The following is a 23871-nucleotide window of genomic DNA, read 5'->3' on the forward strand; positions in this document are numbered from 1 at the left end:
TCAAACTGCCATTTGTTCCTTTATCCCTTCTAGATACCTTTGGATAGTAAACTGACATTATTACAGAAACCACTTAATATAAACTACCAAGCCCTTCAGTATCTCAGAAATAAGGGATCTAATAATACTCTTTGGTTTCATATAAAAGGATTCTTTGGTTGTTCACTTGGAAATGTTTTGGGGGGAAAAGGCAAAAGGACACAAAACAAACACAAATAACTTATTTAAGATTCTGAAACGGCTAAGCAGTTAAATATTTTTTTTCCCCCCACAATGGTTTATTCTATTTTGGAAGTACAGTTGACTTACAATATTGTATTCATCTCAGGTACACAAGACAGTGGCTCGACAATTCTATACATTAATAAAGGCTCACCACAGTAAGTGTAGTTAAGCATCTTGTCACCATATGAAGTTAATGTAATCTTATTGACTATATTCCCTGTGCTGTACTTTTCATCCCTGTGACTTATTCATTTTGTAACTGGGAGTCTGACCTTCTTAATCTGTTCACCATTCTTGCCAACCCCGCATCAACCTCCCCTCTGGCAATCACAGGTTGTTCTCTGTATTTATCAGTCTATTTCTGTTTTTCTGTTTGTTTTTTAGATTCCACATATGAAGTGAAATCGTATGGTATTTGTCTTTTTCTGTCTGACTTATTTCACTATGCAAAATACCCTCCAGGTCCATCCATGTTGTTGCAAATGGCAAGATTTCATTCTTTTTTTTACAGCTGAGTAATACTTCACAGTGTGTGTATACACGCATGCATGCACATACTCATGTATATACACACATCTTTGTTATCCATTCCTTTATCAGTGGACACACAGGTTGTTTACATATCTTGGCTATTGTAAACAATGCTGCAATAAACATGAGGGTGCATATATCTTTTTGAATTTCTATTTCTGTTCTCCTTGGGTAAATACCCAAAAGTAGAATTACTTTCTATGATACAAGCCTAGATTTTAATTTTTTGAGAAACACCCATACTGTTTTCTATAGTAGCTACAATGGCAATGGTTTTATTCCCACCAGTAGTGCATGGGGGTTCCCTCTTCATAACCTCACCAACACTGTTATTTATTTCTTGCTTTTGATACTAGTCATTCTGACTGGTGTGAGGTGGTATCTCATCGTGGTTTTGATTTGTAGTTCCCTGGTAATTAGTGATGTTGAGCATCTTCTCATGTGTCTATTCAAGTCCTCTGCCCATTTTTGAACTTGGATTATTTGGGGTTTGTTTTGTGGAGTTGTATGAGTTCTTTATGTATTTTGGATAATAACCCCTTAGCACTGCTGACTACAGTTTACTGTGAAGAAAATAATGTACTTGCTTGCTGAGACAAAACTGGGAAGGCACATATTCTTCAAAAATCCTGACACACTCTTGATTTTTTATAAGTTGCATTTATTGAAGTAATCTCTACATTCAACGTGGGGATTGAACTCATGACACCGAGATCAAGAGTCGCATGCTCTCTTGACCGAGCCAGTCAGGCACTCCTCAGAGTTAATACGTTCAATATTAATTTTAAATTAGTTTTTTGCCATAGCGTTACTTTGTTACTATGACTATTGTTACAGCTATCATTTCTCATAATCCTAATTTCATTATATAAAGTTGGAGAATTTCTTGAAATTTTTGTTGGATCATAAAAGCAAGTCACAGCATTTTTCTTTTAATTAACAAAACTTTCATCAAACCCATGCCCCAGATCACTTCATGATAATACTACTTTGTATTAGTGGTTTTTAAGGTGTAGGTGATAGACTCATGATGGCCTGTGAGAACACTGCAGATATTTTCAACCAAATCCGAATTACCTTATTGTAGTCATTAAAAGGCAGACAGTTTATTGGGATCTAAATTTTATTTTTATTTAAAAAATGTTTTCAATGTTTATTTATTTTTGAGAGAGAGACAGAGCATGAATGGGAGAGAGGAGGAGAGAGAGGGGGACATAGAATCCAAAGCAGGCTCCAGGCTCTGAGCTGTCAGCACAGAGCCTGATGCGGGGCTCAAACCCACAAACTGCAAGATCATAACCTGAGCCAAAGTCAGATGCTTAACTGACCAAGCCACACAGGGGCCCCTGAGACCTAAATTTTAAACTGCCCTTTTTCTAGTTATTGCTAGTGTATGTTACAGAGGCAAAAGGCAGTTTAGTGTTTCAATACAGTTGGGGTCTATAGTTGTGCACTTATTCCTTGCCAAATAGAAGGATAAGAATATAACTGACAGGGGGTGCCTGGCTGGCTCAGTTCGTAGAACATGCGACTTCCGATCTTGGGGGAGGGAGTTTGAGTCCCACACTGGGCATAGAGGTTACTAAAAATACACTCCCCCCCGACTCCCAGAGATATAGCTGACATGGTCCTAAACATGATAAGCGTCTCAATCTCCTGAAGGACTGTTGGTAGCCACAAGTACTTCGTGATATGATACAAGCCTAGATTTTTAGAAGTAATTTCAGTACATTGAATCCTTAAAGTTAAAAAAAAAAACTTACTATAGCATGGCCTTACAATTTCATAAAACCCATTAGCAGCAGTTTACTGGTAGTGAAAAGACCAGTATATTAAGGTGGTATCAATAATCAGTGACTTTCAAACATTTTTGACTACAACTCACAATAAGAAATATAACAACTTTATGACCCAGAACAAATACATATATAAAAGATACAAAAGTTTCTTAAAACACGGTCTACCCTTACTCCAGTAATGCACTGACATTTTTTTACCGTTCTCCATTTTATTTTAAAAATTTTTGTAAGTTTATTTATTTTGAGAGAGAAAGCATGAATGGGGGGAAGGGCAGAGAGAGAGGAGAGATAGAGAGAAGCCCAAGCAAGCTTCACACTGTCAGTGCAGAGCCCGACGTGGGTCCCAGACCCATGAACTATGAGATCATGACCTGAGCCAAAGTTGGACACTCAACTGAGTGAGCCACCAAGGTGCGCCTCTGTTGTCTATTTTAACAAATGCTGGTTGTATCTCACTAATTTCACAACCTATTAAAAGGGTTAAAAACAGCAGTTTGACAAACACTGTCTATGGATTATTTTTGAGGTCTGACATTTTACAATCCAACCCTACCTCGCACAGAAGTCACTCAGATTTGGCTGGCTAAGAAAAACTGCACTCATCCCAAACTTTCTATCAAATGAACCACCCTTCCCCACATATCCATGCAAACCTCTCTATTAATCTCAAAGTCAGCCACCCGCAGTTCACATATACTGGGATAGAGGTTTTGTATTTGGACAGTACCTAAAGATGAAACACCCTCTGAGACATAGCATGGATTTCACAGGGCACAGTACCGCAGGTACATAGGAACTGCTTCTGATTATCACAGTTCCATTCTACAGAGTGATTTCTGTCAACAAATTTCTGTTGAGAAATTAGTTTAATGAATTATAACCAACATTTTTAAATTCTTTTTTTCTTTTCTTGCCCTTAAGTAGGCTCCATGCGCAATGTGGGGCTTGAACTTATGACCAAGACTCCTATGATCAACAGTCGCATGCTCTCCTGACTGAGCTGGCCAGGGACCCTGTAACCCAACATTTTTAAAAGAAGAGAATACAGTAAAAAATGTCAGTGCATTGCATGAAGTAAGGGTTAAGTGATTAAGGCTTGTGAAATGATGAACACAAAATAGCACCGAAATAGTCCTTTTTCAAGTAAACTAAATAAAATTCAATTTCTCTTGTTGAGTCCCACCAGACTAGCACTGACTGAAATCCTCTGCCAGCAACTCTTCCGATGCCAGTAAAGCAGAATACCAGCATCAGATATCACTTCCGCCCACACAGAACTCTGGATTTGCTAGTCACTAACTTATGCCTGCTAATCTATTCTGTAAATATTACTCTGTGACGAGACTCTTCCTTCCATCCAATATTTCTCCACAGGAACCAACATTTCTGTAAGGTGAATAGATAAGACACACATAGGAAGGTGGGGGGGGGGGGGGATGGGATAGACTTACCTGGTTTGAATGAGAATGTCACCCCTTCACCAGAACTATCAGTGGAGCCTGAATTAGCATCTACTCCTTCACCCTCAGAAATACTCTCAGCACCATTACGTACAGGCTCAGCTTCTTCTCCATTTTCTTCCACAGTTTTTACTTTTTTTAGGTCGGAGGGTTCTCTTCCAGGATGAAACCCTTGGCTCATTTTATCCTGTTCAGATTCAAGTACTTTGTCGCCTGAAAGCTCCTCTTCAGCTTTAGGCTAAAGCATAAGTGAGCACAGAGGTTACATCATTTTTATCATGTAAATATGCATGAAGACCTACATGTATCCCCTCAAAAGGCAGGGGAAAACATGTCACTCAAAAAAAGGATGTCTGTGTTCAGCACATGGCACTAGAATGCTAGGTTTGTTTAAAACACTTTTCTCACTTCATCTCTTGGGATACCGAAGACAAGTCATATGGCTACTGAAATGCTTTAACATGACTAATGAAATCTAAATGTACCAAAGGTTAGAATGGAAAGAACTGTTAATCCTAGTACTTGATGGACACGAAAGAGTCCTAGTCAGAAATCTAAATCAAGCACTCCTACCTCTGCCATTAATGCTCAACAAATATAAAAAGAAACACTAGAGGGTATTTTTTGTGCTGCCCTCTTGCTGCTAAATGGAGATTTCGATGACTAGAGTATCTGGGCCCCAAAAAGCTGATTATCCCTCATTTTACAAGGAAGCCACCTGTTAGTTAAAATCTATTTTTGTTTGCTTGTTCTCAGAATTCTCTATGGTTGTGACCTTATTCAAATTACATATGGAAAAGTGCTCGGCACATATTCCTCTACAGAGAAATCTGGGTTCTAGTGCATCTTACTTTTAAAAAGCAAAATGGAATTGAGGTTATTCACCAGATTATTTTTTTTTTTAAATTTTTTTTTTCAACATTTATTTATTTTTGGGACAGAGAGAGACAGAGCATGAACGGGGGAGGGGCAGAGAGAGAGGGAGACACAGAATTTGAAACAGGCTCCAGGCTCCGAGCCATCAGCCCAGAGCCCGACGCGGGGCTCGAACTCACGGACTGCGAGATCGTGACCTGGCTGAAGTTGGACGCTTAACTGACTGCGCCACCCAGGCGCCCCTCACCAGATTATTTTTGACCACCACAGTTTCAGATATCAAAGAAAAATTAATTTCTTGAGGGCTATATATGAACCGTCAAAACTCCCTGAGGCAAAGTTCTCTATGAACTTTAAGTTCTTCTTTATCATGAAAGGTAAGTACTCTAAAAACAATTCTTCGGAACAAACACTCAGAGGAAGTAGGCATTCTAACTGACAGATTCATGCCAGAAGAGCCAAAAATAGAAGCTCAACAGAGAACTGTATGAAGGAATGTCATTTACGTAGGGGCACCTGGGAGGTTCAGTCAATTGAGCGTCCAACTCTTGATTTAGGCTCAGGTCATGATCTCACAGTTTGTGGGTTTAAGCCCCGCATCAGGCTCTGCTCTGAAAGTGTGGGGCCTGCTTGAAATTATCTGTATTGCCCTCTTTGCCCCTCCCAAACTCATGTGCGTGCTCTCTTTCAAAAACAAACATTAAAAATTTTTTTTAAAAATGTCATATACATAAGCAAGTGGTTACCCTAATTGCTTTACAAAATTGTTTTTTCAAAAAATTAAGGAGTTACAAATCCTACTTTGTTATATAAATGAAATATCTTAACAGGTATAATACTAATAAATTTTCTTCTAAACTACATCAGATCATGGGAAAAGACTACATTTTCAAATGCTGTAAATAGAAACAGATGGTTTTTCGGATTTGCTTCTATAATGAAAACAAAAAATTCATGCAAACATGCACACACACACATACACCTGTGTGCACGTTTGCTTTCCCCCACTCCCCTAAAAGGAAAACATATTATGGAAATAATCAAAAGAAAGATGTAAAAATTTCAAGAAGACAAAAGCTGAAATGATTTCAGATCATGTAAAATGAAGAAAAATGTTATTTTAGAGAAAAAAATACATTATGTCCTCTACTCTGTACCTAAAATCAACAAGAGAAAATCTGTTGGATATAAAGCAGAGAATCTATTACTTGGAAAGTTAATTTCTAATTAGAAAAAGAAGTAAAAAGAAATTTGTTTCCATGGATGACAAACCATACTTTAGAGAACACAGAACCACTGAAGTGTCTGAGGTACACTGTTAGAAGGATATTTTTCAAGGAAATCCACAAAATTAGCTGCATTAAGTATTTATGATGATTATTTTTCTTTCAGCTGGATGACGCTATATTAAACTAGTTTGTAACTGTCTAACAGTTTCTAAACTGTTTACTAAGAAAACCAGCTTGAAGCAAAGAAAACACCTTATGGGCTGGACTGTAAAATGTTAAACTTTTATAGGAACTTGTTAAAAGAATTTAGTTGATAAAACTGCCTATTTAACTCATGAGTTTTTAAAGTGCTAGAAAAGCAGACCGACAACTATGTATGTGATAAGAGGAAATACACTAAAATTTAAAAAGGTATTTTAAAGATGCCCTGAGCATCAATTTTAAGATGAATCATCCTTCTAGTTATCCTTGTAGACTATAATTTATAGAATTTGATAAAATATTTGCAGTGATATAACCCAATATATAACCAAAAATATGCTGGAACCTGAAACACATTCTTTGAAAGGCTGAGAAAAATCTATTAAGAAAAGGAGAGCTTGATAATCAGTGAAAACAAAGATAATGACCCCAGTATATAGTAAACTACTCTAATAAATGCTCAAATTTAGGAAAGACAAGGAATTAGGATATCTGGAGGCAAAAAAAAAAAAAAAAAAAAAGTCTGTGTGCAAATAATCAAAAATAAACCATAAAGTAAAGAAAAAAGTGATGGATTCAAAATGAGCTGAAACAGTTCTCATGTATGAAGAATAACAACGTGAAGCAGGTTTTAGCAAATAATCGCTCATGGGCCAAATTTGGCCCATCAACTGTTTCTGTATAGTATGTGAGGTAAGGATGGTTTCTGCATTTGTAGTAGCTGAAAAAATTCCAAAGAATACTATAGACTTTCATGAATATTACATGAAATTTAAATTCAATGTTGACCAATAAAATTTTACTGGAATTTAGTCACAATTATTTGCTTACACATTATCTGTGGCTGCATGTGGCCTACAACAACAGAATGGAGAACTGTGACAGGGATCATACAGCCCACAAAATCTAAACTATTTACTATCTGAACGGTTACAGGAAATGTTTGCCAACCTCTGATCTAAAGAAGAGAATGAATATCTGCAGGCACAGTAGTGGTGGCCTTCCCATTTAATTCAGTAATGCTTAGAAATCTAGCAAAGGAACATAAAGTATAACAAGAAAATGAATAAAAAATAGCGGAATCTAAAGAGTAACCAGGTTAGGAAGCTCTTACAGCTATACCAGGAATGTATGGGACTCTCCTGTCTCTGGAAGGTATTTTATTCTCTGTAGGAGCAACATTTTCTTGTTAAACTGCAAGACACGTGCAGCAACTATTTGCCCCTCTACAAATTCCTGCTAATTCTTATCCCCTGATAACCACATTGAAATTGCTTCCGTGAAACATTTTAGTGGTTGCTATGGGACTAACTGTGACATCAGTAGAGCATCATGTAAGAGCAGTGACAGGACAGGGAGAAATAACAAAGGGGTACTGTGAACTGCTTCGAAAGGGTAAGAATTATAACTAGATAGAAAAGCCTTTTGAAATAAATGTACTTAAAATCACTTTAAAATAATTTCTATATTTTAATGTTAACACCCTATACACTTATAAGAACTATTTTAATAAGCAGACATTAAGAGTTCAAGAAAAAAGCAACATACAGATATTTTAGATTACTCTTGATTTATAAGATTCAGTATATAACACTCAGGATATGAAGATTATAGACTATGAATCTGTTAGAACACTCCTTCGGACTGACTCTGCCCTTGTTTCTGCCTCACCTTGTCTCCTGTTGTGCTGTAACCTATAGCAAAATCTGGAATGGTTTAGTTCAAACAGGCAAATCATATGTGAAAAGTTATATTCCTGGGATCCAGTTACAAGACGACATATCCAAAATGAATTTCCCTAAAACGTATCTGACGATTTCTATCACTACTGCTAATGGGTATTTGAAAAAACTTTCCATTATTCTTTACCAGATTAGTCTTTCCATCCAGTTAATACAAGGACAAATTCAACTGACAGGGTTAAGGGATTAACCCAAAATTAAACAGTAACTTAGTTTTGCTGAAGAGACATTTTGAAAGACAAGAAATTGATGAAACTGAACATGCTACCAACAATCTTTTTAAAATTCTGTGGACTAAAAAAAAAAAAAAAAAAAAAAAAATCAGACTATGTGCTCACGTTTCCTTGAAAAACAGGATCTCAAAAAAGAGATAAAAATATACACTTGTCTTGAAAATGGCCCCACAATTCCTAACATCAGCTAAAGAGATTTACTGCTGCCCCTTACCTCCACTTCTGCCTCCAACACTTCTTCAGTGGTTCGGGTCCGATCTTTTGGTTTTTTCCACATCTTTGGTGCAGTTACAGCTGTCTGAGCTGAAATACAAGATTAGGGCCATTACTTCCCACTGCAAAGTCATGTTTGATAATACTAAGTCTAAATGATACCTATATTCAAATTTAGCACGCCAAATGAGGGCTTCACCCGTACAGAAGAAACAGCAGAATGATCAAGTCAATAACTGGGTAACTGTGGCCCAGACACTGCAATGGCATGTATCTTAGGCACAAATTGTTCACATCAGCACATACAGCCTTTCAACCAGTGGTTTAGGTTCATCCTGTTTCATGGTTAGGACATAGCCAGGCATATAATTCAGTATGTGGTATCTATACAAGAAATTGGCCTACCAGCCAATTCTAGACGTGGGTCTGCTTCTATTATTAATTAACTATGTGACCTAAAGCAAGTCACACATCTCAGGTTCCTTGCATATTCAACCACAAAGGTTAAGAGTGAGGTTAGATGATACCTAAGCTACAAAAAATATCAAATTCCAACTTCTGTTTTTTTAAAGCCTTAGGGGCGCCTGGGTGGCTCAGTCGGTTAAGCATCCGGGTTTGGCTCAGGTCATGATCTCACGGTTTGTGAGTTCGAGCCCTGTGTCGGGCTCTGTGCTGACAGCTTAGAGCCTGGAGCCTGCTTTGGATTCTGCGTCTCCCTCTCTCTCTGCCCCTCCCCCACTCACGCTGTCTCTCTCTCTCTATCTCTCTCTCAAAAATCAATAAACATTAAAATAAAATAAAATAAAATAAAATAAAATAAAATAAAATAAAGCCTCTAGACAACAAAAGGACACTTTAAGATTTCATTAGCTAGGCAGCACTTCTACAACATTCAGTTCTCATTTCAGATCAGTCCTGTTGGTCTAGTCGTTCATACTGCTGGGGAGAAAATCAAGAAAGAAAACCTAATTTTTACTCAATTATTATTATATTGTATCAGAAGTTCTAGATGGAAAATTAAGCTCACAGAAGATTTTTTTAAATGCACTCTCTTTCCTCTTTTTTTTTGAGGTTTATCCACTTATTTTGAGACAGAGACAGAGAGAGTAAGCAGGGGAGGGGCAAAGAAAGGGAGACAGAGAATCAATCCCAAGCACTGACAGTGCAGAGCCTGATGCGGGGCAGAGCCTGACTCGGGGCTTGAATTCACAAACCTTGAGATCACAACTTGAGCCAAAACCAAGAGCTGGACGCTTAACTGACTAAGCAACCCAGGTGCCCTTACAAAGGATTTTTAAAAACTCATTTGACTTGTAATTCCACAAAACCATTCAACACTTGGATGTGCAATTTAAAGACTATTTAAATATCAGAGAGCAAAAAGAAGCTATTAAAAGGATCATACAGAGGCATCTGGGTGGCTCAGTTAAGTGACAGACTTCGGCTCAGGTCATGATCTCAGGGTTGTGAGATCAAGTTCTGCGTTGCGCTCTATGCTGATAGTGGAGCCTTCTTGAGATGTTCTGCACCCCACCCCGCCCCTCTCTGCTCCCTTGCCCCCTCCTTGCTCTTTTTCTCTCTCTCAAAATGAATAAACTTAAAAAAAAAAAAAAAAAGATCCTATTGAAGGCAACACATGAGTCAACAGAGAAGTAAGGTATGACAGGAAGGTAGGTAGAGAGAAGAATCAAAGAAAAGTCCATTTAGCAAATGGAGACATTATCAAAAGAAACAAACACAAAGCTGAAGAGTACCATGTACTGTTTCCCTACAGAAATGTAACATCACTCATTAAGACTAAACCAACCAGTCTCTCTGAAGAGCCCACTCTTTTTTCAGAAGAACAGTACAATATGAACACTCACACTGTTTTGGGGAACAAGGAAAAGGAAACATTTAACATTCTTCTCAAAATTACTGCACCATTATAAACAATACTCTGTAAATCTCCTTTGTTACATACACCTCACTTTTTTATAACTAGATATAACTAGATGGAAAAGCCTTCACCTCAGGGACTATAATAAACAAAAAACATTAGACCACTGTTAATCTTCCTTGGTGACCTATTCAAAGTAAATTATTTTCTCAAAGTATGGAACTAAGATTCTGGTAAACATGGGTGTAAACATGGGCAATTTGCTATAGCCTCACGGTCTTATATTGAATATGTATATTCAGGTGTGTATGTATGTAGTGGTCGCTTCTTTTTTAAGGAACTTCTACATATAACCAGTCTATTTAATGTGCATCTCTTCAAAATGCTTGCGATTAATTCTGCTTCCACAGCAGAATCCTTTTGAAGAGTTACAGAGTTTGAGTGACACGTACATTTTATTTTTCTTAATTTTTTAAATGTTTATTTATTTTTGAGAGAGAGAGAGAGAGAGAGAGAGAAGGGGAGGGGCAGAGAGAGAAGGGGACAGAGGATCCGAAGCAGGCTCCACAGTCAGCAGAGAGACTGATGCGGGATTCGAACTCACGAACCCTGAGATCGTCACCTGGGCCGAAGTTGGATGCTTAACTGATTGAGCCACCCAGGTGCCCCGTACATTTTATTTTAAATTTTACTTCATACATGCTAAAATTTAGTTCTAAATTCCATTCACAGAATAGGGAAGACCACTTTATGAAGGATTCTTTGGTATGATATATACACTCATGAGTAGTTTCCTCTAACCAACAAAACCCAGAGATGTAGATCAACTGATTTTTTAAGAATATATCAACCATACCCACAACTCAAAAACATAAAAAACAACCACACATTTCTTTCCTGGACAACATAAAACATTTAACATGCTTTCTAAAAAAAAAGAGCTACTTACATAGCAGAAATTGTTACTCTGTTTAAGTGGCTACTTAAAGTTCTGATTTAAAGTAGAAATGCACAAAAGGAAGTGAGAGAAAGCACACACTTCTTTAGCAGATATGCAAGTCTTTGAAAACCTGAACACAGATATCCACATACCTAGTATCTGGTGAGATTATGATATACAATCCCTCTCTTACCACATTGGTGGAGAGGGGCAGTGAACTTTGGTTGTGCTACAGCTGGGAGAAGAAAAGGTAGGAAGGTAGGGAGACAGAGGCATCAACGCTCTGATTTAACAAGACAATTAATAATGAATTAGCTAGAATAAGAGAATTATATCCAAGAGACCATCTTAAATAGTCCATTCCCAATGCCTACACCTTAGATTAGGCTCCTATTACTACATGATTAACTATAAGATGGTCTACCGAAGAGCTACAGGCTCCACACCAAGTTGCAAGGTTGAACTCATGAGAGTCACATGCTCTCCACTCATAAAATTTAAACAGATATAAAGTTAGAAAATATCTTATCTCTGAGATACCTGAATGCTTTGGCCTACTTACTTGCCAGCATTTAAAAGATACAAGTATAGGGACGCCTGGGTGGCTCAGTCGGTTAAGTGGCCAACTTCAGGTCATGATCTCACAGTTTGTGAGGTCGAGCCCCACGTCAGGCTCAGGGTCTGGAGCCTGCTTCTGATTCTGTGTCTCCCTCTCTCTCTGTTCCTCCCCTGCTTGCACTCTGTCTCTCAAAAATGAATGAAGATTAAAAAATTTAAAAAAAAATAAAAGATACAAGTATATGCACACTATATATTTAGTTTTCTAATTTTTGTTTTTTTAAATGAACTGCAAACAAGAATGTAAAGCTTTGTAGTATTGATCTTTGACAGTAGGAACTGTCAAAACAAAACAACTTAGTCAAAATTCCTGTATGTTCAATCTACTAAATTTTGATTAAGGGGGTAAAAAAACTTTCACAGATTAGTATTTGAAAAGGAAAATTTGAAAGCAAGTAAATCATGAAAGATAAAGCTAAATAAAATATAGTAAGAAGTAAAGAACTGTAAAAGGGTTTGATATGCATGATTTTTATTAAGTCACTTTAGCCAACAGTAAGTAGGAAGAAGGGCACCCGGGTGGCTCAACTGGTTATGTGTCCAAAACTTGATTTCAGGTTCAAGTCATGATCTCAAGGTTTGGGAGATGGAGCCTCATGTAGGGCTCTGCACTGACAGTATGGAGCCTGCTTGGGATTCTCTCTCCTCTCTTTCTGCCTCTCCCCCTGGCTTTCTCGCTCTCTCAAAATAAATAAACATAAAAACCTTGTTGTACAATAAGGTTCTCAATCTAAGAATAATACAGTTCTATATTAAAAAAAAAAGTAGGAAGAAAGAAAAAACTTTCCCGACTAGTCCATAGGAAGTCCACCTTCAGATGGAAATCAATTGCTTATGTTTCAATCTACTGACCAGGACCAAGTCACAGCAAAGATTTTTATGATTTGTTTCTAGTCATAAAGATTCAGCTTTTGGCTAGTTAAACTAGGCCAAGGGCTTAAAAAAAGATTAGGTTCAAAAAGAAAAAAGGCAAAATAAAAAATCGTGCCCATACTACATTTATAACCATATAAAATACTTACATAAAGACTAGAGGGAAATGACGAAAAGTGTAATGCTAATACTCAGACTGTATCTTTGAACAATGGAGGGCTTTTCTCCATTCTTCAATATTTATAACAGTAATATAAAATTTGAAGAAATAAAAGAGTGAAACTTTTAAAAGTGATTTGTATTCATTGTTTCAAGCTTATTTTATCTTCTATGACTGGAAAAGGTATTTTGTTCTATAGTTTAGGACTGCTCTTTATAAAAATATACTACTAAAACAAATTTTAAGAACTATTAACCTGATTGAGGATATCAGAATTTTGCTTGTGCTTTTTTATTTGATTATTTTATTTTATTGTATTTATTTATTTTTTTGAACTTAAAAGTCAGACACTTAACTGACTGAGCCACCCAGGCGTCCCTATTTTATTTTTATTTTTTACATTAAATCCAAATCAGTTAACATATAGTGTTATAATGATGTCAGGGAAAGAATTTTCCTGATTCATCACTTACACATAACACCTAGTGCTCATCCCAACAAATGTCCTCCTTAGTGCCCATCACCCATTTAGCCCATCCCCCCATCCAACACCCCACCAGCAACCCTGTTTGTTCTCTGTATTTAAGAGTCTCTTATGGTTTGTCCCCCTCTGTTTTTATCTTATTTTTGCTTCTTTTCCCCTATGTTCATCTGTTTTGTTTTTTAGATTCCATATATGGGTGGAATCAGCATATGCTTTTTTGAATTACCGAGGAAGTAGGAGAACTCATGGAGCTCTATGAGAGAGAACATTAGCTCTGTAACAAGAAGTGAAAGCATCATCATTCCACGTAGGTTAAAAGAATGTGAAAGAGGTGATTCCATGAGAGGTAAATTTTTAGTCCCAACATATTCCACTAGCTTTCCAATATAAATCTGAAAACCACTTTTACTAAAGATACCATGTTGGTATTCTTGCTTCTCTTTACTATATTATTTCTACTTTATTAGTTATTTCTTCACTAGTCAAGTAGATACCCAGGAAACTAAAGGTTAATAAAACTTCAATTTTTTTTCTGGTGCCAAAAAGAAAAAAAGACCTTTTCTACTTCCCCTTTTATTAGCTCTCTGCCTAGAGAAAGCTTGTAAATCTCTCCTCTATCCCTTTGATATATGTGCAAATCTTTTTAAATGCTTAAAGAAGACTCTAGGCAGGTTTACAATTCAGGAAGTTTTACTTAAAGTGTGGGAGCCATCTCTCTCCTTGTCCTCATGGTTACCTCTAGGCAACTACCCGCTTATCACAAACATACAAGAAGTTTAATTTCTCCTTTGGATAAAGGCAACTGACTAACAGATGGACACCCTAACTACCAAGAGAATTTGGGATGAACCAGAATAGCAACGGTCGGTGCTGGTATAATCCTACTACATGAAGACAAATTATCATTATCTTGAGAACATGTATGTACTGAATTATATTTGCCTGGCTTTATGAAAGGGTGTGAGATTTCCTTCTGTCTGCCATCTTATTAGTGGGTTGCCTGTGATGCTCATTGATGTCTTAAAGCTTACTCAGTAATAAATCTATCTTCCTTCTTTTCTACATTTGTGAAGACCATTTTCTGGTTCGGCAGGAGGTTTTCATTCCCCCCCCCCCACCCCAATCCAGTACCAAGAATGAGATGGTTTAGGTGTGCCTAAAGGAAGCAAATCAGTTGAAGATCTTATAGCCACATAACACCCAAATAAGAGACCCCAAATTCTAAAAAGTCACCCTTTTAGCTCTCTACTCATTTGGAATATAACATGAACTCCTCAGTTCTAAGATTTAAGATGCATCTGAGTCTCTGGACTGAAGAAACCCAACTCTAAGAGGCTATGAAGCCTTATTAAGAATAGACACTTCACAATCGGTAAGGGAAGGAAGGGCCTCTGTACATGGTCACAGGGGTGTACATAAAGAGTAGAATGTTCCATGATGGAACTTCCAGTGAGAGTTCTGACTCTTAACACCCAGTTCTTATCTCTTTCCTATCATTTTTATTTTTTCACATTTTATTTTCCTTTGTTTCCTCTTGGTTTTGAAATCCTAAAAGTTGGCATTCATTCATTCTGATTACATCATATTCAAGAATTTTATCTAAAGTTTCTTGAGGCTGGGGATCCTAATCTTTTTTTTCTTCCACAGATCATTATGAGAATCTAGGAAAATCTTATGATTTTTCTAAGAAACTGGGGCAGAGCAAAGAAAAACCCAGTTGAGAGAAGGGTAAGTTTTTTTATTTGTTACAATGGCGATTTCATATGAACTAGAAAAAGAGAATAATGGTGATAAACTATGTAAAAAAGATGGTTCACAGAGATGTCAACCAAAAGAAAAACTAGAGAGTAAGTCTGTCTGTGTTTTTCAGCATCTTCTCAGGGGTTACTATTTGAAATGTATGGATGGCTTGGTGATTATGCTTCCAATTATATGTTAGAATGCTCTAGGACTTCTTCTCATAAGTTTAAATAGTATAAGCTGGTTTGCCTGGGGTCTAGCACTGGAATCAAAAACAAAACACAACACAACAAAACAAAATGAGGATTCTAGACTTACATTCTACCAAAAATATACATCTACAACACAATTTAAAATTTTTTACTTCCATGGTGAATCACTGTATTGTACACCTGAAACTAATATAATGCTCTATGTTAACTGGAATCAAAACAAAAATGTAAATTTAAAAACAATTTTTTTTTGGTTTGTTAATACTTTTAATATTCTCAATAATTTTTTCATCTGATTTTGTTTTGTTTTCTATTTTAAAATTTTTCCTGTTGTTTTTAATTATTTCCCTTGGGTTGAATTTGTTCTTTTAAAAAAAAATTTCAGCTTTACTGAAGTATAGCGGACATAAAAAATGGTAAGATATTTAGAGTGTACATTATGATGTGATATAAGCATACACTGTGGAAAGATCCCCTCCATCTAGTTAATTAACACATCTATCACCTTACATATATATGTATGTGGAACAGGAGTTGAGAACATTTAAGTTCTTTTCTTTTTGCAAATTTCAGTTACACAATATGGTGTTATCAGATAGACACCAAGTTTTACATTGGATCTCAGATTTTAATTCATTTTACACAATTTGCTCTTTGAACAGTTTCTTCAGATGGAGGCCGAGGTCATGAATTTGAGACCATTTTTCTCTCCTAATATGCGTATTTATTTACTGGTGTAAACTGCCACCTTAATATTACTTTAGCTATGTGGTAGGCAGAACAATGTACCGCCAAACATGTCCATGTCCTAATCTCTGAACCCTGTGAATATGTCACCTTACATGACAAAAGTGACTTTGCAAATGTGATTAAGGGATCTCAGGACGAGGAGACACGTATCCTGAATTAACCTAGTGGATCCAATGGGATCAAAAGGGTCTATACAAGTGGGAGGGAAGCAGGAGAATCATAGACGTTTGGTGCTGGCTTTGAAGATAAAGAAAAACACAGGGCCAAAGAATGTAGGTAGACTCTATAAAAATGGAAAAAGCAGAGTCTCCAGAAAAAAATACATTTTTGTTCCTATCTCTAGTCCAATGAAATGGATTTTGAACTTCTGACCTCTCAAACTGTAAGGTAATAATTATGTGTTTTCAGCCATGCGGATTGTGACGATTTGTTATAACAGCAATAGAAAATGAATTCAAGCACAAATTCTGATTTGGGTTTTCATTTCTGTTCAGGTGAAAATACTTGATCACTTCCCTTTGATTTCCTCTTTTACTCTTGGGTTATTTAGAAGGGTGTTATTTAGTTTCTGAATATTTGGGGGATTTTCTAGAGATAATTTTCTTACTGATTCCCATTTTAATCACACTGTGGTCAGAGAATATCCTTGCTTTAAATTGAATCCTCTGAAATTTATTAAAACCTGTTTATAAAGCCACAATATGATCTATCTTGGTACATTTGCCATTTGCTCTCATGCATCTGCTATTTGATGAGTGTTTTGTGTCAATTAGGTCAAACTGGTTGATTGTGCTATTGAAGTCTTTTATAGGCTGATTTCTGTCTACTGGTTCCATCATTTATGTGTTTCTAATTATGTCATGGATGTCACTACTTTTTGAACATGTGAAATGCAGTTATAACTGTACTTACTAATTATGTTGTCTGCTAATTTTAATAACTATGGGTCATATTTGTTTCATGGTTTCACCAGTCAATTCTACCAATCATTTGAGGAAGAAACAGTATCAATTCTATACAAAATTTTTCTAGAAAACTGAAGAGGAGGGACTACTTTTCAATTCATTCTTGGAAGTCAGCATTACCCAGATGCTCAAACAGGAAAATTACCAGAAATCTTCAGGCCAATATCCCTTATGAACTTAATGCCAAAAAGCTAAATAAATTTTTAGCAAGCCACACTCAAAAATATAATAATAAAAATAAAATGATCAGAGGCAAATTTTATTTCAGGAAAGCAAAGTTGGTCCAATATTTTAATTTTACTTTTTTAAAGTAAACACTCTACCCAGCTTATTAAAGTAAGCTTGGGGTCAGGCTTGAACTCCTGACCCTGGAAAATTTGGCCTAATATTTAAATATCAAGTAATATAAAGCAAATAGCTAACAAACAAAAGAAAACCATGACTGTCTCAAGATATATAGGAAAAATATTTGATAAAATCCAATTTGTATTCTTGATTGAAATAAGGAATCTCTCAGAAAATTAGGAATAAAAAAGAACTTCCTCAACCAGATAATTCAAGAACCTACAGCTAACATCATATTTAGTGATGAAAAGATTGAATGCTTTCTTCCTGAGAATGAGAACAAGAATATTTACTTTCACTTCATCCAGTTGGTATCATACTGAAGGTACTAACTAGTGCAGCAAGTCAACAAAAAGAAATCCAGTTAGAAATGAAATACAAGAGGGGTGCCTGGATGGCTCAGTTGGTTAAGTGTCCGACTCTTGATTTAGGCTCAGGTCGTGATCTCAGTTTGTGGGTTCAAACCCTGCCGTGGGCTCTGTCCTGTGTCAGCAGGGAGCCTGCTTGGAATTTTCTCTCCCTTTCTCTCTCTGCCCCTACCCTACTCATGCTCACACACTCTCCCTCTCTCTCAAAATAAATAAATAAACTTTAAAAAAACTATAAAAAGAGGGGCGCATGGTGGCTCAGTTGGTTAGGCGACTGACTTCGGCTCAGGTCATGATCTCACAATTCCCGAGTTCGAGCCCCATGTCAGGCTCTGTGCTGACAGCTCAGAGACTGGAGCCTGCTTTGGATACTGTGTCTCCCTCTCTCTCTGCCCCTCCCCAACCCCTTTGTCTCTCTCTCTCTCTCTCCTAAAATAAACAAACATTAAAAAAAAAAAAAAAAAAGGAATGAAGTAGAATGGTCTTTGTTCAGGAACAACATAAGTACTTATATAGAACATCCAAAGAAATCTTTACAATAAATGCTAATAAAACTAGTAAATGCATTTTAGCAAGATTGCAATATAAGAAATTGAAAAAAAACCGTATTCTATTTCCAAATGCTAGTAATGAAAAATCAAAAATTGAAATGAAAAATACCATTTATAACAGCATCTAAAGATATGAATTTGACCAAATTATAAAATACTTGTACATAAAAACCTTCAAAACACTGCTGAGAGAATTAAAAAAGACAAATGTCAAAATATGCCATGTTCATGGGTCAGAAGACTCCATATTGTAAGATGTCAATTCTACCCATGGATTCAACACAAACCCAATCAAATTCCAACAGGTTTTTTTGTTTGTTTGTTTTTTGTTTTTTAAGTAAGCTGTACGCCCCACATACAGCTTGAATGAGATCAACCTGCATGCTCTACCCACTGAGCCAGCCAGGTGCCCCAACCAACAGGCTTTTCTGTAGAAAAAAATTTGAGGAGAAAACTGATTCTAAAATTAATACAGTTAACTGTACTGGAATTAGATAAAAAACTTAAAAATGAAAAAATCTAAATTAACAGGGTGCCTGGGTGGCTCAGTTAGCTAAGCTTCTGACTTCGGCTCAGGTCATGATCTCACAGTTCGTGGGTTCGAGCCCTACATCAGGCTCTTTGCTGACAACTCAGAGTGCCTGGAGAATGCTTTGGATTCTGTGTCTCCCTCCTTCTCTGCCCCTAACCCCCTCGCACTCTGTCTCTCTCTCCCTCAAAAATAAACATTAAAAAATTTAAGAAAACAACTAAATTAACATAAAAAAGCAAAGGACCTACAATGGCCCAAACAATTTGAAAAAGAAGAATAAAGTCGGAGGACTTAATACTATCTGATTACAAAAATTATTACAAGCCTCAGAAATCATGGCACTGTGGTACTGGCATCAAGAAAGACAAATAGATCCGTGGAAAAACAGAATCCAGAAGTAGACCCACACATAATATACATAACATATTTTGGAGAAAGGTGTTAAGAAAATTCACCAGAGAAAGGCCAGCCTCAAATTCTCCCACACTGCTGTAAAATGCCATGTAAAATGGCACAAATGCCTGGAAAATGGCACGCAGTTTCTTAAAAAGTTAAACGTACATTTATATGTAAAGAAGACATTCCACTCTTATGTACTCAAGAGAAATGACAAAATATATCCACAAGAAGACCTGTACGCCAATGTTCATAGAACTCTGTTATAATAGCTACAAACTGAAAACAACCCAAATGTCCACCAACAGGTGAACAAACTGTGATACATCCACAGTACATCAGTAATTTTATTATTTAAAAATTTTTTTAAATGTTTATTTGAGAGGGGCGCGCCTGGGTGGCGCAGTCGGTTAAGCGTCCGACTTCAGCCAGGTCACGATCTCGCGGTCCGTGAGTTCGAGCCCCGCATCAGGCTCTGGGCCGATGGCTCAGAGCCTGGAGCCTGTTTCTGATTCTGTGTCTCCCTCTCTCTCTGCCCCTCCCCCGTTCATGCTCTGTCTCTCTCTGTCCGAAAAAAATAAATAAACGTTAAAAAAAAAAAAAAAATTAAATGTTTATTTGAGAGAGAGAGTGGGGGAGGGGCACAGAGAAATGGGAACAGAGAATCTGAACTGGGCTCCGTGCTGACAGCAGATAGCCTGATGCTGGGTTTGAACTCATGAACTGCGAGATCATGACCAGAGCCGAAGTCGGACGCTCAATGGACTGAGCCACCTGGTACCCAGTATATCAGTAATTAAAAAAAAAAATGAGCTACTAACATATGCAACAATGAGGATAAGCCTACTGAGTGAAAGAAGCCAAAGAAAAGTTTATGCTGACTTCATTTATGTATGAAGTCAGAAATTCTAATAAATTCTAAACATTCTAATAAATGCAAACTAATCTAATAAATTCTAAACATTCTAATAAATACAAACTGATCTATGGTGACAGAAAGCAGATCAGTGTTTGCCTTCGGAATGGACGGAGGGTAGTGCAGCTCAGAGGAATTTATAAACAGGTATGAGGAAACGTTTTGGGGTGACCAGTTACGTTCATTACCTTGATAGTGGTAATGGTTTCATGAGCATATATAGAGACGTCAAAACTAATATACTTTAAATAACACAGATGTTAACTTCACGTGAATTATACCCCAATAAAGGTGTTAAAAATGGTCTGAGTGGTTTCTAAAAGAATTAAAACGTAAGCATATCCATGTATCTATTATAAATGTGCTAAAAAATGATAGTATTTTTAAAGACTCTGAAATAGCCTGTGTAAGCATTTATCAATTTACAAAAAGAAATATATACTGTACATCCAAGTAATGGGACTCCAAGGACTTTTTTTCTTCCTCCTAACTTTTGTTGCTTTTTATCTATTTTTTTTAAATGGCAAAAGTATCAATCAACACAAATATAAAGGTAATATCCCCCTCCCCCAACTAGCTAATTCTAGTGACCTGAGGTAAACAACATTAACATACTTTGGTAGACTGTCTGCCATACCTTAATGTCTCATACAAATAGTCACAATCAAATATGTGTTTATTTTAAATAGAAAAGTAGAGTCATACTAAAACTTATTTTGCAAAATGCTTTACTTTCCCTTAATTTATTATGAAAATCTTTCCAGGTTATCACACGGTTCTCATTCATATATTAGCTTCACAATATTCCAGAGTACATATGTACCATTTCCCTTGAAAGATATTTTGCTATTTTTCTTGCCAGATTTAGTTCTAGCAAGGTGAAAGTAATTCACACTCGTATCCCAAATACGTGAGTGTTGTAGTTCCTCCCTTCCCATAAATGTTTGATATTATACCTAAAAAATGGTTATTTCCACACTCCATAATGAGGGTGATCATCTTTTCCTGTTTTTAATTGGCTATTGTTCTTTCTTCTCTGTGAATTTTTTATTTTTATTATTTACTCAATCTTCTATTAGACTGCTAGCCTCTTTTTTTTTTTTTTTTTAAACTTATAGGTACACTACAAACAGGATAACCTATTATATACCCATTGTCCTCTTTCTTTTTGCCAAGACAAAATTCAAAATTTTCTCATGAATTTTCTCTAATGAATATGTGTTATTTTTATTTTTATTTATTTATTTAAAAAAAATTTTTTTTTTCAACATTTATTTTTGGGACAGAGAGAGACAGAGCATGAACGGGGGAGGGGCAGAGAGAGAGGGAGACACAGAATCGGAAACAGGCTCCAGGCTCTGAGCCATCAGCCCAGAGCCCGACGCGGGGCTCGAACTCATGGACCGCGAGATCGTGACCTGGCTGAAGTCGGACGCTTAACCGACTGCGCCACCCAGGCGCCCCTGGAACTTATACTTTTGAAACAACTGTCTATTTAACTCTTGGACAGACACATCCAGAAATTATTTTTTCTGGAAGACTTTACTGGAGAGTTTTCAAGAGAAATCTCAAAGCGGAGAGAACTGTAATAGCTGAGGGAATAATACAATTGATAAGTCTATGAAATGGACTAGAAAGAGAAGGGGACTGAATAGTTGGATGGATAAATAAATGGGATGGACAGCTGGAAGGCCAAGCCGTCGGAGGACTTACCAAGGGAGGCTCAACTGAGGCAAAAATAAATAAGAACTAGGCTAACTAAGAACTAAGGAAATGCAGAATCATTACTTCTAAAACATATAACCCCTATGTGTCTCATCCACAGATACTGACCCTGCTCTCGTGTCCCAGCCAGTGTTCCCTATTTGTGACATCAAACAATGCCCCCAGAATGGCTACTACTGTGGTGCATTCACCACGTAGCTGAGAACACCCTCTCAAACCCAGGTAAGACAGCTACTAGTAAAATAAAACAGAGCGACGACAATACACAGTTCAGACCTAAAATACATCAAAAGACAATGTGGTTTTTGGTTGTACCCCAACACTCCTCCGTGTCTGGTACTGTCAATTATGGTGTTTTGGCCGAAATCTAGCTCCGAAATTTCTATGCTATTAATTTCCCTAACCTGATTCACTTCTAGCTTCAGGGTTTTTAGCATTAATTTCTTAGGCTGATGCCCCTGACAGATCCTTACATAAGATGCTGGTGACATAACCACTCTCATTCCTATTCATTTCTTAAAAATAGTAGCTTTACTGAGAAATAATTAACATACTATACAATTCACCTTTTTATGAAGTATACAATTCAGTTGTTTATAGTTGTAATAGAAAAACTCCAGTCTTTCCATTTCCCTTTATAGGGAAAAACTCAGTTATTTCCTACTGTGTGTTTCCTTTACTACTTAGAATACTGTACTTCTGACACTTTTGGTCATCACGTGGGTTTCTTTTTTTTCCCCTATAACAAACAATTCTCTGTGACACCAATCGGGTGTTCTACAAGTTAACTCAATTCAAACACTATCAACCTGAAGATAGTGTCAGATCCCACGGGTTAGAGCTCAGTTCCAGAAGACTGTTCTCCTCACCCCTACACTTCATTCAGATGCCACCAGGCAAAAGCCCAGGTGACCAAAGAGTATAGATCGGAGGTTCCAATGACCCCTTGTCGCCTCAGGTTTGATTAACTTCCTAGAGCAGCTCACAGAATTCAGGGACTTTCTTGTATTGACCAGTTTATCACAAGATATGATAAAGGACCAGATGAACAGCCAGATGAAGAGATAAATAGATAGGGTGAGGTCTGAGAGGGCCCCAAGTACAGGAGCTTCTGTCCGTGAAGTGGGGGGGTACATTACTCATTTCTCGTGTGGACAAGTTTGCCACCCTGGAAGCTCTCTGAACACCCTATCCCTGCGATTTTATGGAGGCTTCCTCACATAGGCAAGATCAAATAATAATGCCATTTGCAGCCCCTCTCTTCTCTTACGAGGATTGGGGTGTGGCTGAAAATTGCAAACTTCTAATGATGATTTGGTCTTTCTGGTTACCAGCCCCCATCCAGGAGCAATCCAGGAGCCCACCTAAAATCACCTCAACAGAACAAGATGTTCTTAGTGCTATCACTTAGAAATTTACAAGGCTTTTAGGAACGTTGTGTCATCAATGGAGGTAAAAGACCAACATCAGAACAAAAGATGCTCCTAGTGTTCTTATCACTGAGTAAATGACACAGGTTTTAGGAGCTCTGTGCCAGGAAGAGGGGTTAGAAACCAATATATATTTTCTATTATTTCACAACAGTATATTCACAGAGTCGTGTGACCATCAACACTATCTAACTTCAGACATTTTCATCACTCCCCAAAAGAAACCCTATACTCATTAGTATTCCCCTCCCACTCTCCTCAATCCCTGGCAACTGTGAATCTACTGTGCGTGTCTAGTAATTTGCCTATTCTGGTTTTGTGTGACTTTTTCACTTGGCATAAGGTTTTCAGGGTTTATTCATTTTGTAGCTTGTATCAGTACTTCATTCCTTTTCATGGCAGAATAATATTCCATATTCTATATATACACGCACACCCCAATTTGTTTATCCATTCATTAGTTGATGGACATTCAGGT

At 37.0% G+C, this 23871-nt stretch overlaps 1 protein-coding gene and 1 long non-coding RNA gene across 48 annotated transcripts in view; one reads left to right on the plus strand and one right to left on the minus strand.

Moving 5' to 3' along the window:
- The window catches only part of EIF4G3 (eukaryotic translation initiation factor 4 gamma 3), a 315852-nt gene that overhangs the window by 79897 nt on the left and 212084 nt on the right, over positions 1-23871 (minus strand). For all 43 annotated transcript variants that reach the window (XM_086715926.1, XM_086715923.1, XM_086715919.1 and 40 more), the window contains 2 exons: positions 8511-8599; positions 4007-4253 (listed from right to left, as the gene is read on the minus strand). In XM_086715926.1, the coding sequence (XP_086572052.1) occupies positions 4007-4253; positions 8511-8599 (336 nt within the window). The remainder of the gene's footprint in view (positions 1-4006; positions 4254-8510; positions 8600-23871) is intronic.
- Positions 7639-23871, plus strand: part of LOC147577828 (uncharacterized) — a 44750-nt gene continuing 28517 nt past the window's right edge. For 2 of the 5 annotated variants that reach the window (XR_015254526.1, XR_015254522.1), the window contains exons 1-3: positions 13653-13809; positions 15111-15191; positions 22064-22185. This is a non-coding gene — a long non-coding RNA (uncharacterized LOC147577828). Of the gene's footprint in view, positions 7717-13652; positions 13810-14233; positions 14422-14724; positions 14836-15110; positions 15192-22063; positions 22186-23871 lie in introns of those variants that run through there. The other 3 variants (XR_015254523.1, XR_015254524.1, XR_015254525.1) reach the window with 3 other exon arrangements.

The sequence above is a fragment of the Puma concolor genome, chromosome C1 (assembly GCF_028749965.1).
Source record: "Puma concolor isolate L17-30 chromosome C1, mPumCon1.1.hap2, whole genome shotgun sequence".
NCBI lineage: Eukaryota > Metazoa > Chordata > Mammalia > Carnivora > Felidae > Puma > Puma concolor.